The sequence below is a fragment of the Danio rerio genome, chromosome 3 (assembly GCF_052040795.2).
Source record: "Danio rerio strain M-AB ecotype USA chromosome 3, GRCz13ab, whole genome shotgun sequence".
Lineage (NCBI taxonomy): Eukaryota > Metazoa > Chordata > Actinopteri > Cypriniformes > Danionidae > Danio > Danio rerio.
The window spans coordinates 10045830-10059082 of record NC_141023.1 but is presented as its reverse complement, the minus strand read 5'-3'; the positions used below and the strand labels follow the sequence as shown (position 1 = coordinate 10059082).

Sequence of the window (13253 nt, the reverse complement as noted above, 5' to 3'; positions counted from 1 at the left end):
ACATCACTGATGCTATTTAAAGCAATAGTGGTCACTTTTTGTATGGACAAACCCTAATACAAAAATTACCAATTTACTCACACTCGGCATATCCTGAATCATAGGTGTCAAACTTAATTCCTGGAGGGCTGCAGTTCTGCATAGTTTTGCTCCAACCCTAATCATACACATCTGATCCAACTAATCACTTCACGAGTCATCTTCTCTTTTCTTTTTTTTTGGTAAACTAACCCTTCTGTTCAACTACAAGTATGGTCCAAATGTGATAATGGCATCTAAAAAAAGTGCTTTTGTTGAACCTGAATAATCTGAACAGTTCAACTTGACTGAAATGACCCCAAAATATCCCCTTACCATTAACATTGTGTGTATGGCTTTTAGGCCAATAAACTGACCTTAAGATTATGGACATTGGAGAACATGTTTCTGTTAATATCCCCAAGCTCAAAGTTCTTATAAAAGACCTCAAAGGTGTATTTGAGTTTCTTTGGATAGCTTAGTTCCAATATATACATAAGTCCCATGAGTTAGGTGTAAGAGTCTGCTCCAAAAAGGACACCTGCTCTCTCTATGGCTATTTCAGCATTCCTGTGACCTTTATCCGTAAATTTATTGAACACAAAGATGTTGAGAACATCTTGATGGAGTAAATTAAGGTGCTCCTAAACAGATATAGATTCTTAGTCTTCATAAACCTGTTAAAAATACCATAAAGAATTAAAAAACTTTTTTTTTGCTAATATGAAGAATGCACATACTTTGCTGTACCTCTGAATAAAAATATGAGACCATAAAATTATACATATTTATGTTGAAATGTGAAGAATTAACGAAGTGAGATCAAATAAATTAGTTTTTAGTTCTGCACTGAATAAGATATTTTACTTAAAATATTCTTAAACTTTAAAATGTACTTAAATAGTCCACAAGACAAAAATTTTTTTAAACAGTCCCCTGCAAAAGTTTACATACTCTTAATTTTTAAAATGGTGAGTGGTTCTACGATCTACGAGTGCTTTTTCTTCTTTACAGGGGTTTTTCGTGAGTATCTTGTTTGTTTTCTGTTAATCTGACTGATGGTCTTTAGAAAAACCCTCCATTTCCAGCAGATTCTTCAGATTTACAGCATCTTCTGCAGATTTTAACCCTTCCCAGCAGTGACTGTGTGATTGTGAGATTCATCTTTTCACTCTGAGGATGATTGAGGGACCTAAACACAACTGTTAAAAAAGGTTTAAATGCTCACTGATGTTTCAGAACGAAGCACAGGGCATTAAGAATAAGGGGTTGAAAACTTTTATACAAGATAAAAATGTATTTTTTTTTTTCTTATTGTGTTGAAATATCTTTTTTTTTTTCTATTTCTACTTTGGAAATAACAGAAAATACTTGCATGTTTCCTAAAAGGAAAATTGCAATTTAGCTTGATAGGTAAATTATAAAAGTTTTTACTGCAGTTTTTACTGGTGCAGGTGGTAGTGATGTCACCTCACAGCAAGAAGATCATTGGTTCAAGCCTCGGTTGGGTCAGTTGGCATTTTTGTGTTGAGTTTGCATGTTCTTTTACTGTCCGACTTGTAATGCCTCGCATTTACTTCTGCAGCATCAGTGAGGGTTGAATCTTTTTAATAGCTTTGTTTGAGTCCCTCAATCATCCTCCAAGTAAAAGGACTGAAAAACTAGAAAACTAAAGAATCTGCTGGACATGGAGGATTTAACTTTTCAGAGGAGATTAACTTTTCAGAACAACCGTCACAAAGCAGAAAAAACACTCAGATTATCAGGAAACCACACACCATATTAAAAACCAGGTGGCTATTTAAAGATTTTGAGCTAGGTTTTTGTTTTTTGAACTATATGTAAACATATTGCATGTAAACTAAAAATAGTTACTTAATTAAAACATGCATTTTTATGATCTCACTTATTTTGTTAATTCTTCTCATGAATAATAATAAAAAGTTTGTTTACCTGATATTCTTTAATTAACTTCTGTTTTTTCACCAAGGTAGAGTATTAAGCCTCTGAAAAGAGTTTATCTTTGGGAGTCAATGCTGTTGTCCTACAAATATATAACATGACATCTTGAAAGTGTCACTATTTACTCATCTTCCACTTTCCTAAATGTGAATTTAAGGCACTGCAATCAGCACATAAACAGTTAACACAATAAACCAATTTCTTAACAATTACATACTGCTCGCCTTCAATGGAACTTCGGCGTGTGTCTTGTAAAGACATTTGAGAGTTTGCCAGATGACCAATCAGTCTGAAGAGTAAAAAAACAGGCCAATGAATGCCAGATGAATTGGCAGAGCTCAGTTCAACTGGTATCAGCGATTAGTCATTAAAAGAATATTTCAGCTGATGCCTGAGAAGCAAGCATTAGAATTTAGCTTCAGACTCTCTTACCAGACTGAAGTATCCTGTCTGCCAACCTGAGTTCCTTAAAAGCAGTTTTACTCACCAGTGCGGGAGAAGACAAGCAATAGCGGAGGTCTATGGGCTTTCCCGTCCCCTGGGCATTTCGCTGGTGTGCTCAAAGGACAGTTGTCATTAAAAGAGCAGATTCGCTAAGAGAGCAACATGGTTGAGCAGCATGTCTTTTTAAAGAAGTCATTTTGACTGTGCGTTTCTTGATGCGGTGGTTTCCTCACTCCAGATGACAGGCACAGGCACTGTATTACATGTTTGGTGGACACTTCAGGGACTTGACTGTTGCGCAACTGAGGTCATTCCATTACTCCTCATCTCTGTGCTCTGTCTAAGCTTCGAGTGTAAGTGCTGGTACATCCTACAGGATGGCCACGCTTTCATTAAATGGCACCAGGGACGTCATGTCCATTGCTGCATTGGAGGGCGGGCTAACATGCTCCGATGAAGATCCAGATCTCCTGTCACCGTCTGGGGTTGGCATTGAAGTCTCGGATTTTATATCAGACATGTTGGCTGTGTTATCCCTTGCTGCTTAAGCTGTATGACTGGAGATGGCTTGTCCCCCAGCACTGCGGCCAGACCGCTTAGACCGCTTTCTCTGCCCAGACCTCGTGCGTTACCTCTCTTACCGCCCTTAACAGTGGAGCAGCCAGGGGCTATGAGGCGATACCTCAGGTGAAGCGTGCTATCATGGTCAATCTTTGCCCGCAAGGTGCCTCCACCTCGAGAATTCCACCCAAGCTCTGTTCTAAAGCATGCATGTTATCTGAGTCTATCTATCATGACCACCAAATCGGCTACCTGTGCGCTGGGGAAGACGATGGCCACACTGGCCACTGACCATCGCTGGCCACTCTGGCAGATATGCGGGATGTTAACAAAGCTCTTTCTCACCGTTCCCATATCCCAGACTGGGATATCTGTTCTTACAACAAATTGAGTTCTTTCATTTCTCCGATCCAATTTATTCTACCGAGGTAATCTGGGAATACTTTCAGGGCTGCATATAGTTTGTAAAGTTTGTCCTGCTCATTTTGGTTAAACAAATTGATTAAAGGAATAAAAGTGAATTGACTAGCACAATGGATTTATCATTTACAGTGAAAACAGTTTAATATAAGCAGCTCTAACTAGAGGACGTTGTTCCTTTAAATATTTCACTTTTATTTTGATTGTATTAGAATTTTATTTAACAAACCACTTCACTTCACCTCAAATGTTAATTGTTCTTCTTGTTTTGGCAATAACTGATCAACAAAAACTACATTAAAATTGAGAAGCAAATTATACCAAATGAAATTCGTTCCAAAAAGAGATTTTTTTTTTCGACAGAAATATATGAAGTGTATATTTCAGTTTGTGCCCTGGCCGTCTGCTATTTTAGTCTGTTCAGTGATCATTTGTTGTGCAGCATAGAAAGTAAGTATTTAAATAAAGCTCCACTGTAATTGTTGTATCACAAACCTCTGTTATATATTTGCTACATTTTTACAAATGATTATTTTAAAAATGTCTTAATTATTTTTGCTCCGTGCTGATGTGCTTTCATTTTCCCTGTCTTACTGGTGGCATATGAGGCAATGGAATGTTTAATAAGTCAAACTGTTTAGTTTTAGCCTGCATATGTCAATCTGGCACAGAAATATCAGGATTTGCTAAAAGGCTGGTCATTTTACTGGCGATAAGGGACAACAGTGGTATTGCAGATTTTAAGGAAATGTCTTCATATTAAAGAGGGCACAAGCTTGATAACAAGAGATCTTATCAATGTTGTAACAAATGCTCTTAAATAATGTAGTCTAGTTGACAGCAAGCATCAGTTTTTACTGAGATTGTGTCATATGCTGTATGCTATATGTCTGTTCTATAAGCTTAAAACAGACGTATAGGCGATGACCAGTTATGTTCAGTTCCAACGAAGCACCTTTATTTAGCCTTTAGCCTACTATATGATTTTTTTTTCACATATAGTGTTGTATTTCTTTAAATCACTTTTATATTATTTTTTTTATTTTTAGATTATATATAAAATGATAGCCTAGCTTAATTTGCAGTGATAATTATGCAAGGATCATTACGCATCCCATCAGCTCATTCTTCAGTTTATTTTGATTCATGGCACTGTATTTTATTTATTGCATTTACTCATTTAACGGTATTATTTTAATAAGGAACTGTTGCTTTTTATGATCTTACTACGGATTTATTAAAATATATATATATTTTTTTTTTCTTTGAGTGGGAATGCTTGCAGTTTAGTGTAATTTACATGTCATAAAGTAGACACATTAAGTTCAACAATCATTAATCACTAATTTAAATGATGATCGATCACAGGATTTTGTGGAAATTTACATCCCCACTCTACATGAAAAGCATCTGGTCAGCCCAGGGTTTAGCAAACATCTGAAAAACACTTAATGATGCACAAACATAGAAGCATGCTTGACCTGAACATTGCAGTGGCTTATTTATATCCAAATAAAAGTAAGATATCCAAAGATGCCTTATCAAGTTGAAATAAATCTGTGTTTTTGAAACTAATGATAGATAGCAGAGATAGCAGAAGTCTGTGATTAATTTTAATTATTTAGCTTGACATGTTTACTGTTCCAAAATGTTTTAAATGTGTCTTAAACTTAAATATACCGTGTTCAATCGGGGAAAAAAGCTGTTATTTTTTACCCAAACATTTAAAAACAAATTTTAGAGCAGTAATCACAATACCATGAAACTGTGATATATTTGTCCAAGGTTATCATACAGTCAGAATCTTATGCCGGCCGATGCATGCCTAATCTGGATATCATTGTATCTGGAATTATATTGACTATAATTCTAACTGACCTAACCACAACCATAAAACAACCTGAACTTGTCAGTTTTATACCAGTAAATGTGAATATCTTAAGAGTTCTGCTGAAAATCCTGTAACATACATTTTATACATTCAATATATAATATTGGACAAACATTTAAATTACAACGTCATTTGTAAGCTTGACTAATTGTGACATTTTTTTTTTTCTCTCCAGAAACATTAATTGGTCTTCAGATGTTTCTCCTCTTCTTTCCAAATATTCTGATGTGTCTTGCGTTTCTCCTCTGGGGTTTAACTGAAGGTGAGAGTTTCACTTCTGATTCATTAAACTGGTACAGGGTTTAGAAATGCTCTACTTCAGAGATTACACAGGCTATTTATTTTGTATGTTTATGTGCTGACATCAATGATGAGAATTTAATCAACTTATTCGCTTTTTTTCAATACTAATGGGTATATTGTGCAGAAAGCACACACCGGTTCTGTGTGTTACACATTTAAACTCGGCAAAAGTTTATATAAAAAAGGTATTAGAAAAAAGGAAAAAAACTGCTCTTTTGTACAATGTAGTTAGTGCTGTTCAAAATCTACTGTGTGTGTCTTGTCTTGTCCCTGTTACGAGGAATGAATGTGAGGGAAACAGGCAGATACGATGAAGGAGATATAAGTGGAAAGGTTTAATACATGCAAAAATATGCCATCATCCTAACATTTAGGTGGAAAAACATGCACCAGGGGACTAATCACATCACACAGAGTAGTAACCAAGCAGGAGAATACTGTGAAGATTTACAATACCGGACAAGGGTCTGAGGAAAACACACGGCTCAAACACCCAGACTAATGACATTAATTACAGATTCAAATAAATAAGTGAATGATGGGAATTAAAACTAAGGAAAAACTAAAAGGCTTAAAACACATAATAATTTTAGTAAATTATAGAGTTTATTTTAATGTTCATCCACTGCTAAACTTTTGTTCCTCAAGTGTTGATTACACTACACTGTATGTTCGGGCCTTTGAGCTGCCGTTTTGCAGCCTTAATTAAGGTGACAGGCTTTCTTAATCTTAGTGATAATAATATTGTGTTTTAGATATGTAAACGTATCTTTACAAAAAACAAAGCAAAAGTTGTGCAAAGCAGTGGCGCAGTAGGTAGTGCTGTCGCCTCACAACAAGAAGGTCGCTGGTTCGAGCCTCGGCTCAGTTGGCGTTTCTGTGTGGAGTTTGCATGTTCTCCCTGCGTTCGCGTGAGTTCCTTCTGGGTGCTCCGGTTTCCCCCACAGTCCAAAGACATGCGGTACAGGTGAATTGGGTTAGCTAAATTGTCCGTAGTGTGAGTGTGTCTGTGAATGTGTGTGTGGATGTTTCCCAGAGATGGGTTGCGGCTGGAAGGGCATCCACTGCGTAAAAACTTGCTAGATAACTTGGCGGTTCATTCCCCTGTGGCGACCCCGGATTAATAAAGGGACTAAGCCGACAAGAAAATGAATGAATGAATAAAAGCAAAAAATACTCTCCTCACTGATCTACAATGGCTGAAACTGAAATATGTTAGCTAAATGAAACTGTGAACTCTGCTTTAAAATGATTTTTAACTCACTTTTTTGCTTTTCATGAGTCAGTAGTTGTAAATACAGATCCCACAAACAACAAATTTTGAAAACTAGAGCCTATCAACAATTGTAAACCTATTTTTTTTGTGTTCAGTGTCCCAGAATTAATAGAGAGTTTTCTTTATTTATTTCCGAAGTATTTTGCCTGTAGACTAGTGTTAGAGCATTATAATGTGTCAGAAATCATTTGTTCATCAGTGCAGTTATTATTATGACGTGTTTTTATTTTAGGATCTCTGAATGAGTCGGTCTGTTGTTGTGCTCTTTATTTTCTGAGGCCTCTTTTGTTGCACTGGGCAGCTCCACCAATGAGTATCTTCACAGGTACGAACCATTTCATTAATTTGTTTTAAAAGACCAGAAAGTAATTCATAAAGCCCAGGTTATATTATATTTTTGTGTGACTGATTTCCTATTTGATTAATTTTATCACTGTTGGTCAGAAAATGAATATAAAGCTCAAACTTTCAGACATAATGTCATATTTGTTTTATATAGAAAGCTGGTTAAAACTTTCATTTTTAAATCTTGTTTTTGTCAAGGGAACATAAGCAGACACCAGTGCAGGCTTGGGTAAGAGAAAGTTAAAAATGTTCTGAAAAAACCTTCAGAGGGGAAAACCAAAATCCAACCAGGAGCTTGCAGAAAGGGAAAAAAATAAGGGAAAAATAAAACAGAAGACATCTGCATGAAAAAACTCCCTGAAGAGGGTGTCCAAATTGTCCTCAACAACAGAAACCATGTCCTGACTCTAGACACTTCCAGAAGAGGGCACATCATTTGAAGATCCTCAAAAAAGGAAATAAAAAACAACCAGGGTGAGCAAAAAAAAATACTACAAAAACTGAAGTCTATTACGATGTATATTTGGCAGGGGCCAAGCTGACGCATGGCCGCGTAGGGAAGGCTGGAAGAGGTGCGAGAGAGAAAGAGAGGAAGCCAGTGATTAAATGAAGCAGTCCGGTAACAAGAAGGAGGGTTACGGAAAGCGATCAAAATAAAAAATTCATGTGCACTCCCCCCACCACCACCAAACAAGCTCCACCAGGCCCTGCATGGAGGGGCCTACCTTGTCCAGACCATAGCCCTCCTAGTACATCAAATATTGAAAGCCCCGGTCTCTGCGTCTGTTGTCTAGTAATATCCACGCAGTGTAAACTGGGGAGCCATCCACTAAACTAAAGTGTGGATTGGGGCAGAGGGAACAAGACATGAATAGAATAAAGGTTTAACCCTAGACTCATGAAATATAAGGTGTACCAGACTAAGCGTAGGAGGAAGCTTGAGCTGTATCTCCACCCAACTCAAGAACTTGGTGATTCGTTATGGGCCAATGAAGCTGGATGCCAACTTGCATGAGGCTACTCTGAGAGGCAGGTCCTTGGTAGCCATACTCTTTGATCACACCTGTAATGGGGAATGAGAGTCCAGTGATTATCAGCTGCAGCTTTGGTCTGTCTATTAGCCTGGGCCAAGGCTTCCCTGGCTCTCCTCCAGGTGTGTCGACACCCCTTCGGGTTCCTGCGTGGAAAACAAAGGAGGTTGGAACCCTATGGAACATTGAAATGGGGACATACCTGTGGCAGATGACAAAAATGATTAATGACCGTATTCAACCCAAGTTGAGTTGTTAACACCAAGAGCCAGGATTGTGGGACATCAGGCAGCGAAGAGTATGTTCCAAACAACCTCTGGTTTGTCTGCTTGGACTGCCCATTGGTCTGGGGATGAAATTCTGATGACAGATTTGTAGAGGCCTCAATCTGTCAACAGAATTCCTTCCAAAACCAGGAGACAAACTGAGGGCTCCTATCAGACACCACATTGACCGGAAGACCATGAATCTGTAAAACTTGATCAATCACCTCTTGAGCAGTCTGGTGGGAAGGGATAGTAAAAGGATGGAGCATTAGAATTCTTGTTCCGAGCGCATATCAAGCAGGCGGCCACAAACTTCTGTCCTTGGCTGTGGATGGCCACCAGAATTGCTGACAAAAGGCAACCAGCAGGCAACCTGACTCCTGGGTGACAGGTCAACTTAGAGGAAAGACCCCACTGGATTATTTCCGAGCTCATCTTGGCTGGATAAAAAAAAAAAAAAAAATACCCACTGGAACCCTTCCTGATACATGACTCATTCGCATGGCTCCTCAACCCATCTTTCGATGACCCAAGCGAGAGATTCCACCACCATCTCTTTAGGTAAAATAGGATCAGGTAGTTCCATCTCCCCTGGGCCTTCGAACGGAAGGGAGAGAGCATCTGGCTTAATATTTTTGGACTCCAGACTGTAAGACACTCTAAAATTTAATTGCCTGAAGAAGAAGGCCCAGCAGGCCTGTTGGGAACATGGCTGAACGGATGTATTTAAGGTTTTTATATTCTGTAACAGACATAAAACATGACTTTAATTTATCAAAGGCCACCTGAGCATCAACTTTCCATTGGAACGGTACTTTGGAAGAGTTGAGTGTCATTCAAGGCGCAGGGATCTGGCCAAAACTCCTGATAAATCGCAGATAAAAGTTGGCCAACCCTAGGAATTATGCAGAGCCTTACGAGAGTCTGGAGTTGGCCACTCAGCAATGGCCCTTCCTTTACACGGGTCTGCCTGGATTTCTCCAGCTGAAATAATGAATCCCAAAAACAAAACCAACTGGACATGGAAAATTCACTTCTCCGCCTTAACATAAACCTGGTTTACCAGCAGCCATTGTAGCACCTGGCAAAAATGTTGAGTTTACCTGTAAAGATCAAGATATCATCAAGGCACACAAATACTAAATGAATGATCATGTCTCTCAACACACCATTAAACAGGGCCTTGAAGACCAACGGGGCATTGGTCAGACCGAATGGTAAGACCCAGCACTCAAAGTGTCTTGTAGAAGTGTTAAAGGCAGTCTTCCACTTATGCACCTTACCAATAAGATGGTAAGCATTCCGGAGGTCACGTTTTGTAAAGATCTTGGGTCCCTGCAAAAGTTCAAAGGCAGACAACATAAGAAGTAAGGGGTATATGTTCTAATAGTGTTGTTGTTAAGCCCTCTGTAATCAATAAAGGGACGCAAGGAGTCATCCTTCTTTTTGACGAAGAGGAACCCTGTGCCTGCTGGGGAAAAGGAGAGTCGGATGAGGCCGGCTTTGATAGATTAATTATTATACCCATCCATGGCCTCTCTCTCAGAACCAGAAAGGGAAAACAAATGACCCTTGGGTCTAGAAGTGCCTGGGAGGAGTTCTATAGCACAATTGTAAGGACGATGCACAGGCAGAGAAGTCGCCAAAGACTTGCTGAACACCTGGTACTCCGCCAGCACCCCGTTCAGATCAGCCGCCTCCACCTGTAAGACAGGACACACAGACACAGGAAAAGCAGTAGGACCCAGACATGAAGCAAGACAATGCTGACTATAAGACAAAACTGAATTTGTTCAACCAATCAACATGAAGGCCATGCTGCACCTGCTACGGATGACCCCAAACTATGGGGGTTCTTGGGTAATCAAGGAGGAGCAGCATGATAACCTTATGATGCTTGCCTGAGACAGTGAGATGGAGAGGGGGGTGGTATGGGATACAGTGGTAAGAAGGTTGCCATTAAGGTAACAACGAGAATTGAGAGGAATCAGTAAGAGAATGCAGGTGAGTAAAATCAATTATATTAATGTTACAAAATATAGTAACAAAAAGGGGAAGGTGCGATATAGAGAGGGATCAAAACAAACATTCATGTGCGCCCGCCACATGTTTACAGACATGGGAAAAATGACCAAGGTTGTGGTTGTTTTAGTGTTTCTGTATTTTGATTTGTGCATAATTTATATTTTTGTTATCATGAAGTATTTCTTGTTTTACAGACGAGATTACCAGATGGATTATGAAATACAGTTATGTTGCAGAATATGGTTTTCTCTCAGCTGCTGTTTATTCAGGTAAAAAAAAATCACTATCATGAACACAATGAAGTAAGTGTGCCTTAACACAAATTAACAAAACATGTGTTTGTTACAATCTGACTATGATATTGTGAATATTATCCAGCAAATCTGAAAGAGTAAAATAACATCAATATCAGAAGCACTTCATTTAGCAGTTTGTGCATTTCATGGTTAGAACCTAGTTTATTTATTTAGATTATGTATTTTATTTTACTTTTATATTATTATTTTTTTATTTCACTTTTATTTATAATGTTCATTTAATTAGATTTTTTAATTGATTTGTTTCAGATCAGCAGCAGTAATTAAAACTAAAGTCAGATTACAATGTAGAAACTACTTCATGTGTTTTTCTGTCTCTGGATTGTGATTATGTTTTGACTGCCTCTAATTTTAGTTGGTTTGTGTGTGTTTTTCCTTCAGCTCTTCTTGTGAGTACTTGGCAGAGAATAATGGGTTTTGCAGAGTTTGACAGAGTGCTGATATTAGTGATGTTTGTAATTGTGTTTCTGCCCTGCTTCTGCAAAGTCGTTTACTGTAAGTATTTCAGTTTAATTTCTTTACAGAATCTTTTAGTGAATGTAATGAAATGTTTGTTAAAAATATACTTTAATCCGGAAATTCACTTAAAGGTGCAGTAGGTGATTGTTTTCAGAAGCATTTTTTGTTGTGCTGGTTAAAGTCTCACCTTTCAATAGTACTGATTAAAGTAATGATTTAAATGTGTTTATATGTATTTTTATATTTTGGGTAAGACATAAAACTAAAAAATTTTTATCCAATTAAATAGAGTCGGACCGAGATCTCTCATAATTCCGATAAGTAGGCCAAAATGTCTGTCAGCAAATGCAGATTTGAACAACTGCGCAGCCTTTTGTACCCAGCTCTGCCAACCGCTGCGCGTTCATGAGAGAGAGCACGCACATGCGATCGGTGAAAACATGCTGAATCAAAACTTTTTAAAAACCTGAATTAATATTGCAGTTACCTTTGCACGCTGGAGAAAGGATGAAACAATGGATGAAGGATTTCTCTTAGACAGGTATTCACTCTGAAACAGCATGTCAATTTGGACATGCACGCCGCTGGACAAGCACTAGTCGCTTTTAACACATGAGAGGGTTCTTTTGCTGTGCTTCTGTTTAAGGAGGCGTGGCTCAAGACGGCAGGGGAGGGACTGTGATTCAGAGATTTATGTTAAGCTGTTAGCATTGTGGAAGATCACCTACTGCACCTTTAAGTCAAAATAGTCAAATTGTATTTTATTTGTATTTTGTAATGATTCATTTTATTTAATCTTGTTATTTTTAATTATCTTGTTATTTCAAAATGTAAAATTTAATTTTAATTTTTTTTTTACTTTGATTTGCCTTACAAATCAAAAGCATGAGTGGTATAATAATAATAATAATAATAATAATAATAATAATAAATATTTTAATACAGGATACAGTAATCCGGTTAAAAAGAAACCTGTTATTTACCACGATTTAACCACTGCTTTGTGTCAGTTTGTTAAAGATACGATGGTGAAATGCTCAGATAAAGTTAAGACATCTGTTTTATCATGATTATGAGCAGATTTAAGCTTTAAAAGCAAAGGAACCAGTTTAGGGTTTGTTGATGAGCATTCATTCATTTTCTTTTCGGCTTAGTCCCGTTATTAATGTGGGGTGGCCACAGCAGATCCCAGCCGAGGCTCGAATCTGCGACTCAGCGACCTTCTTGCAGTGAGGCGACAGCACTACCTACTGCGCCACTGTCACCCTTGTTGATGAGCAGTTAATTTTGAATCATACAGCACTTATTATTATTATTATTATTATTAAGAATAATATTATTGTTGTTTGCTTTTGTTTTATTTTATTTTGATTTGGTTGTTGTTTTATTTAATGTTTTTAGAGTTTAGAGTTTTACATTTGATTTTACTCTACATTATTTTCATTTGATATTGTATTTGATTTGATTTAATGACTTTAATTATTTATATTTCTTTGTTTTATTAATTTTCTTTGATCAGGTTTTTTTTAATTGATGATTTATTTTTTATTATTTGATAATGAATTTTTTATTTGTATTTGTGTTGATTTTTTGTTTTATCTGATTTGATTAATTGACTTTATTGGTCTTTATTTATTTTCCTTTGGCTTATTCCCTTTATTCGTCGGGGGTCACCACAGCGGAGTGAACCGCCTGGTTAGAATTTAATTATTTTGTTTTTATTTGTTTATTTATTAATTGATTCGATTAATTTGACTTGATAAAAAAATTATTTATATTTATTATAAAATAGCTATTATTAGCAGTTAGTTTTATTATTTAATTTAATAGTTATATTTTCATTTCAACGTAATTTTATTTTATTTGTTTTTTATTTCAAATCAATAATTGTGTCATTCAATTAATTTATTTCACTTTAATTTGCTTCAGTGATAT

At 37.0% G+C, this 13253-nt stretch overlaps 2 protein-coding genes and 1 long non-coding RNA gene across 24 annotated transcripts in view; 2 read left to right on the top strand and 1 right to left on the bottom strand.

The window, feature by feature from the left end:
- LOC141381140 (uncharacterized) overlaps window positions 1-13253 on the bottom strand; it is a 686936-nt gene that overhangs the window by 188541 nt on the left and 485142 nt on the right. The gene's annotated exons all lie outside the window — the stretch shown is intronic.
- The window catches only part of si:ch211-190o19.1, a 491573-nt gene that overhangs the window by 423403 nt on the left and 54917 nt on the right, over window positions 1-13253 (top strand). The gene's annotated exons all lie outside the window — the stretch shown is intronic.
- Window positions 1-13253, top strand: part of LOC108179099 (CD276 antigen homolog) — a 56573-nt gene that overhangs the window by 12993 nt on the left and 30327 nt on the right. For 9 of the 22 annotated variants that reach the window (XR_015480403.1, XR_015480399.1, XR_015480400.1 and 6 more), the window contains exons 5-9: window positions 5472-5558; window positions 7108-7200; window positions 7419-7694; window positions 10737-10811; window positions 11241-11354. Coding sequence is in view for 5 of the 22 variants with exons in the window: in XM_087243915.1 (XP_087100041.1) it covers window positions 5472-5558; window positions 7108-7200; window positions 10737-10811; window positions 11241-11354 (369 nt within the window). In the remaining 17 variants the exon portion in view is untranslated. Of the gene's footprint in view, window positions 1-5471; window positions 5559-7107; window positions 7201-7418; window positions 8964-10736; window positions 10812-11240; window positions 11355-13253 lie in introns of those variants that run through there. The other 13 variants (XR_015480393.1, XR_015480391.1, XR_015480396.1 and 10 more) reach the window with 3 other exon arrangements.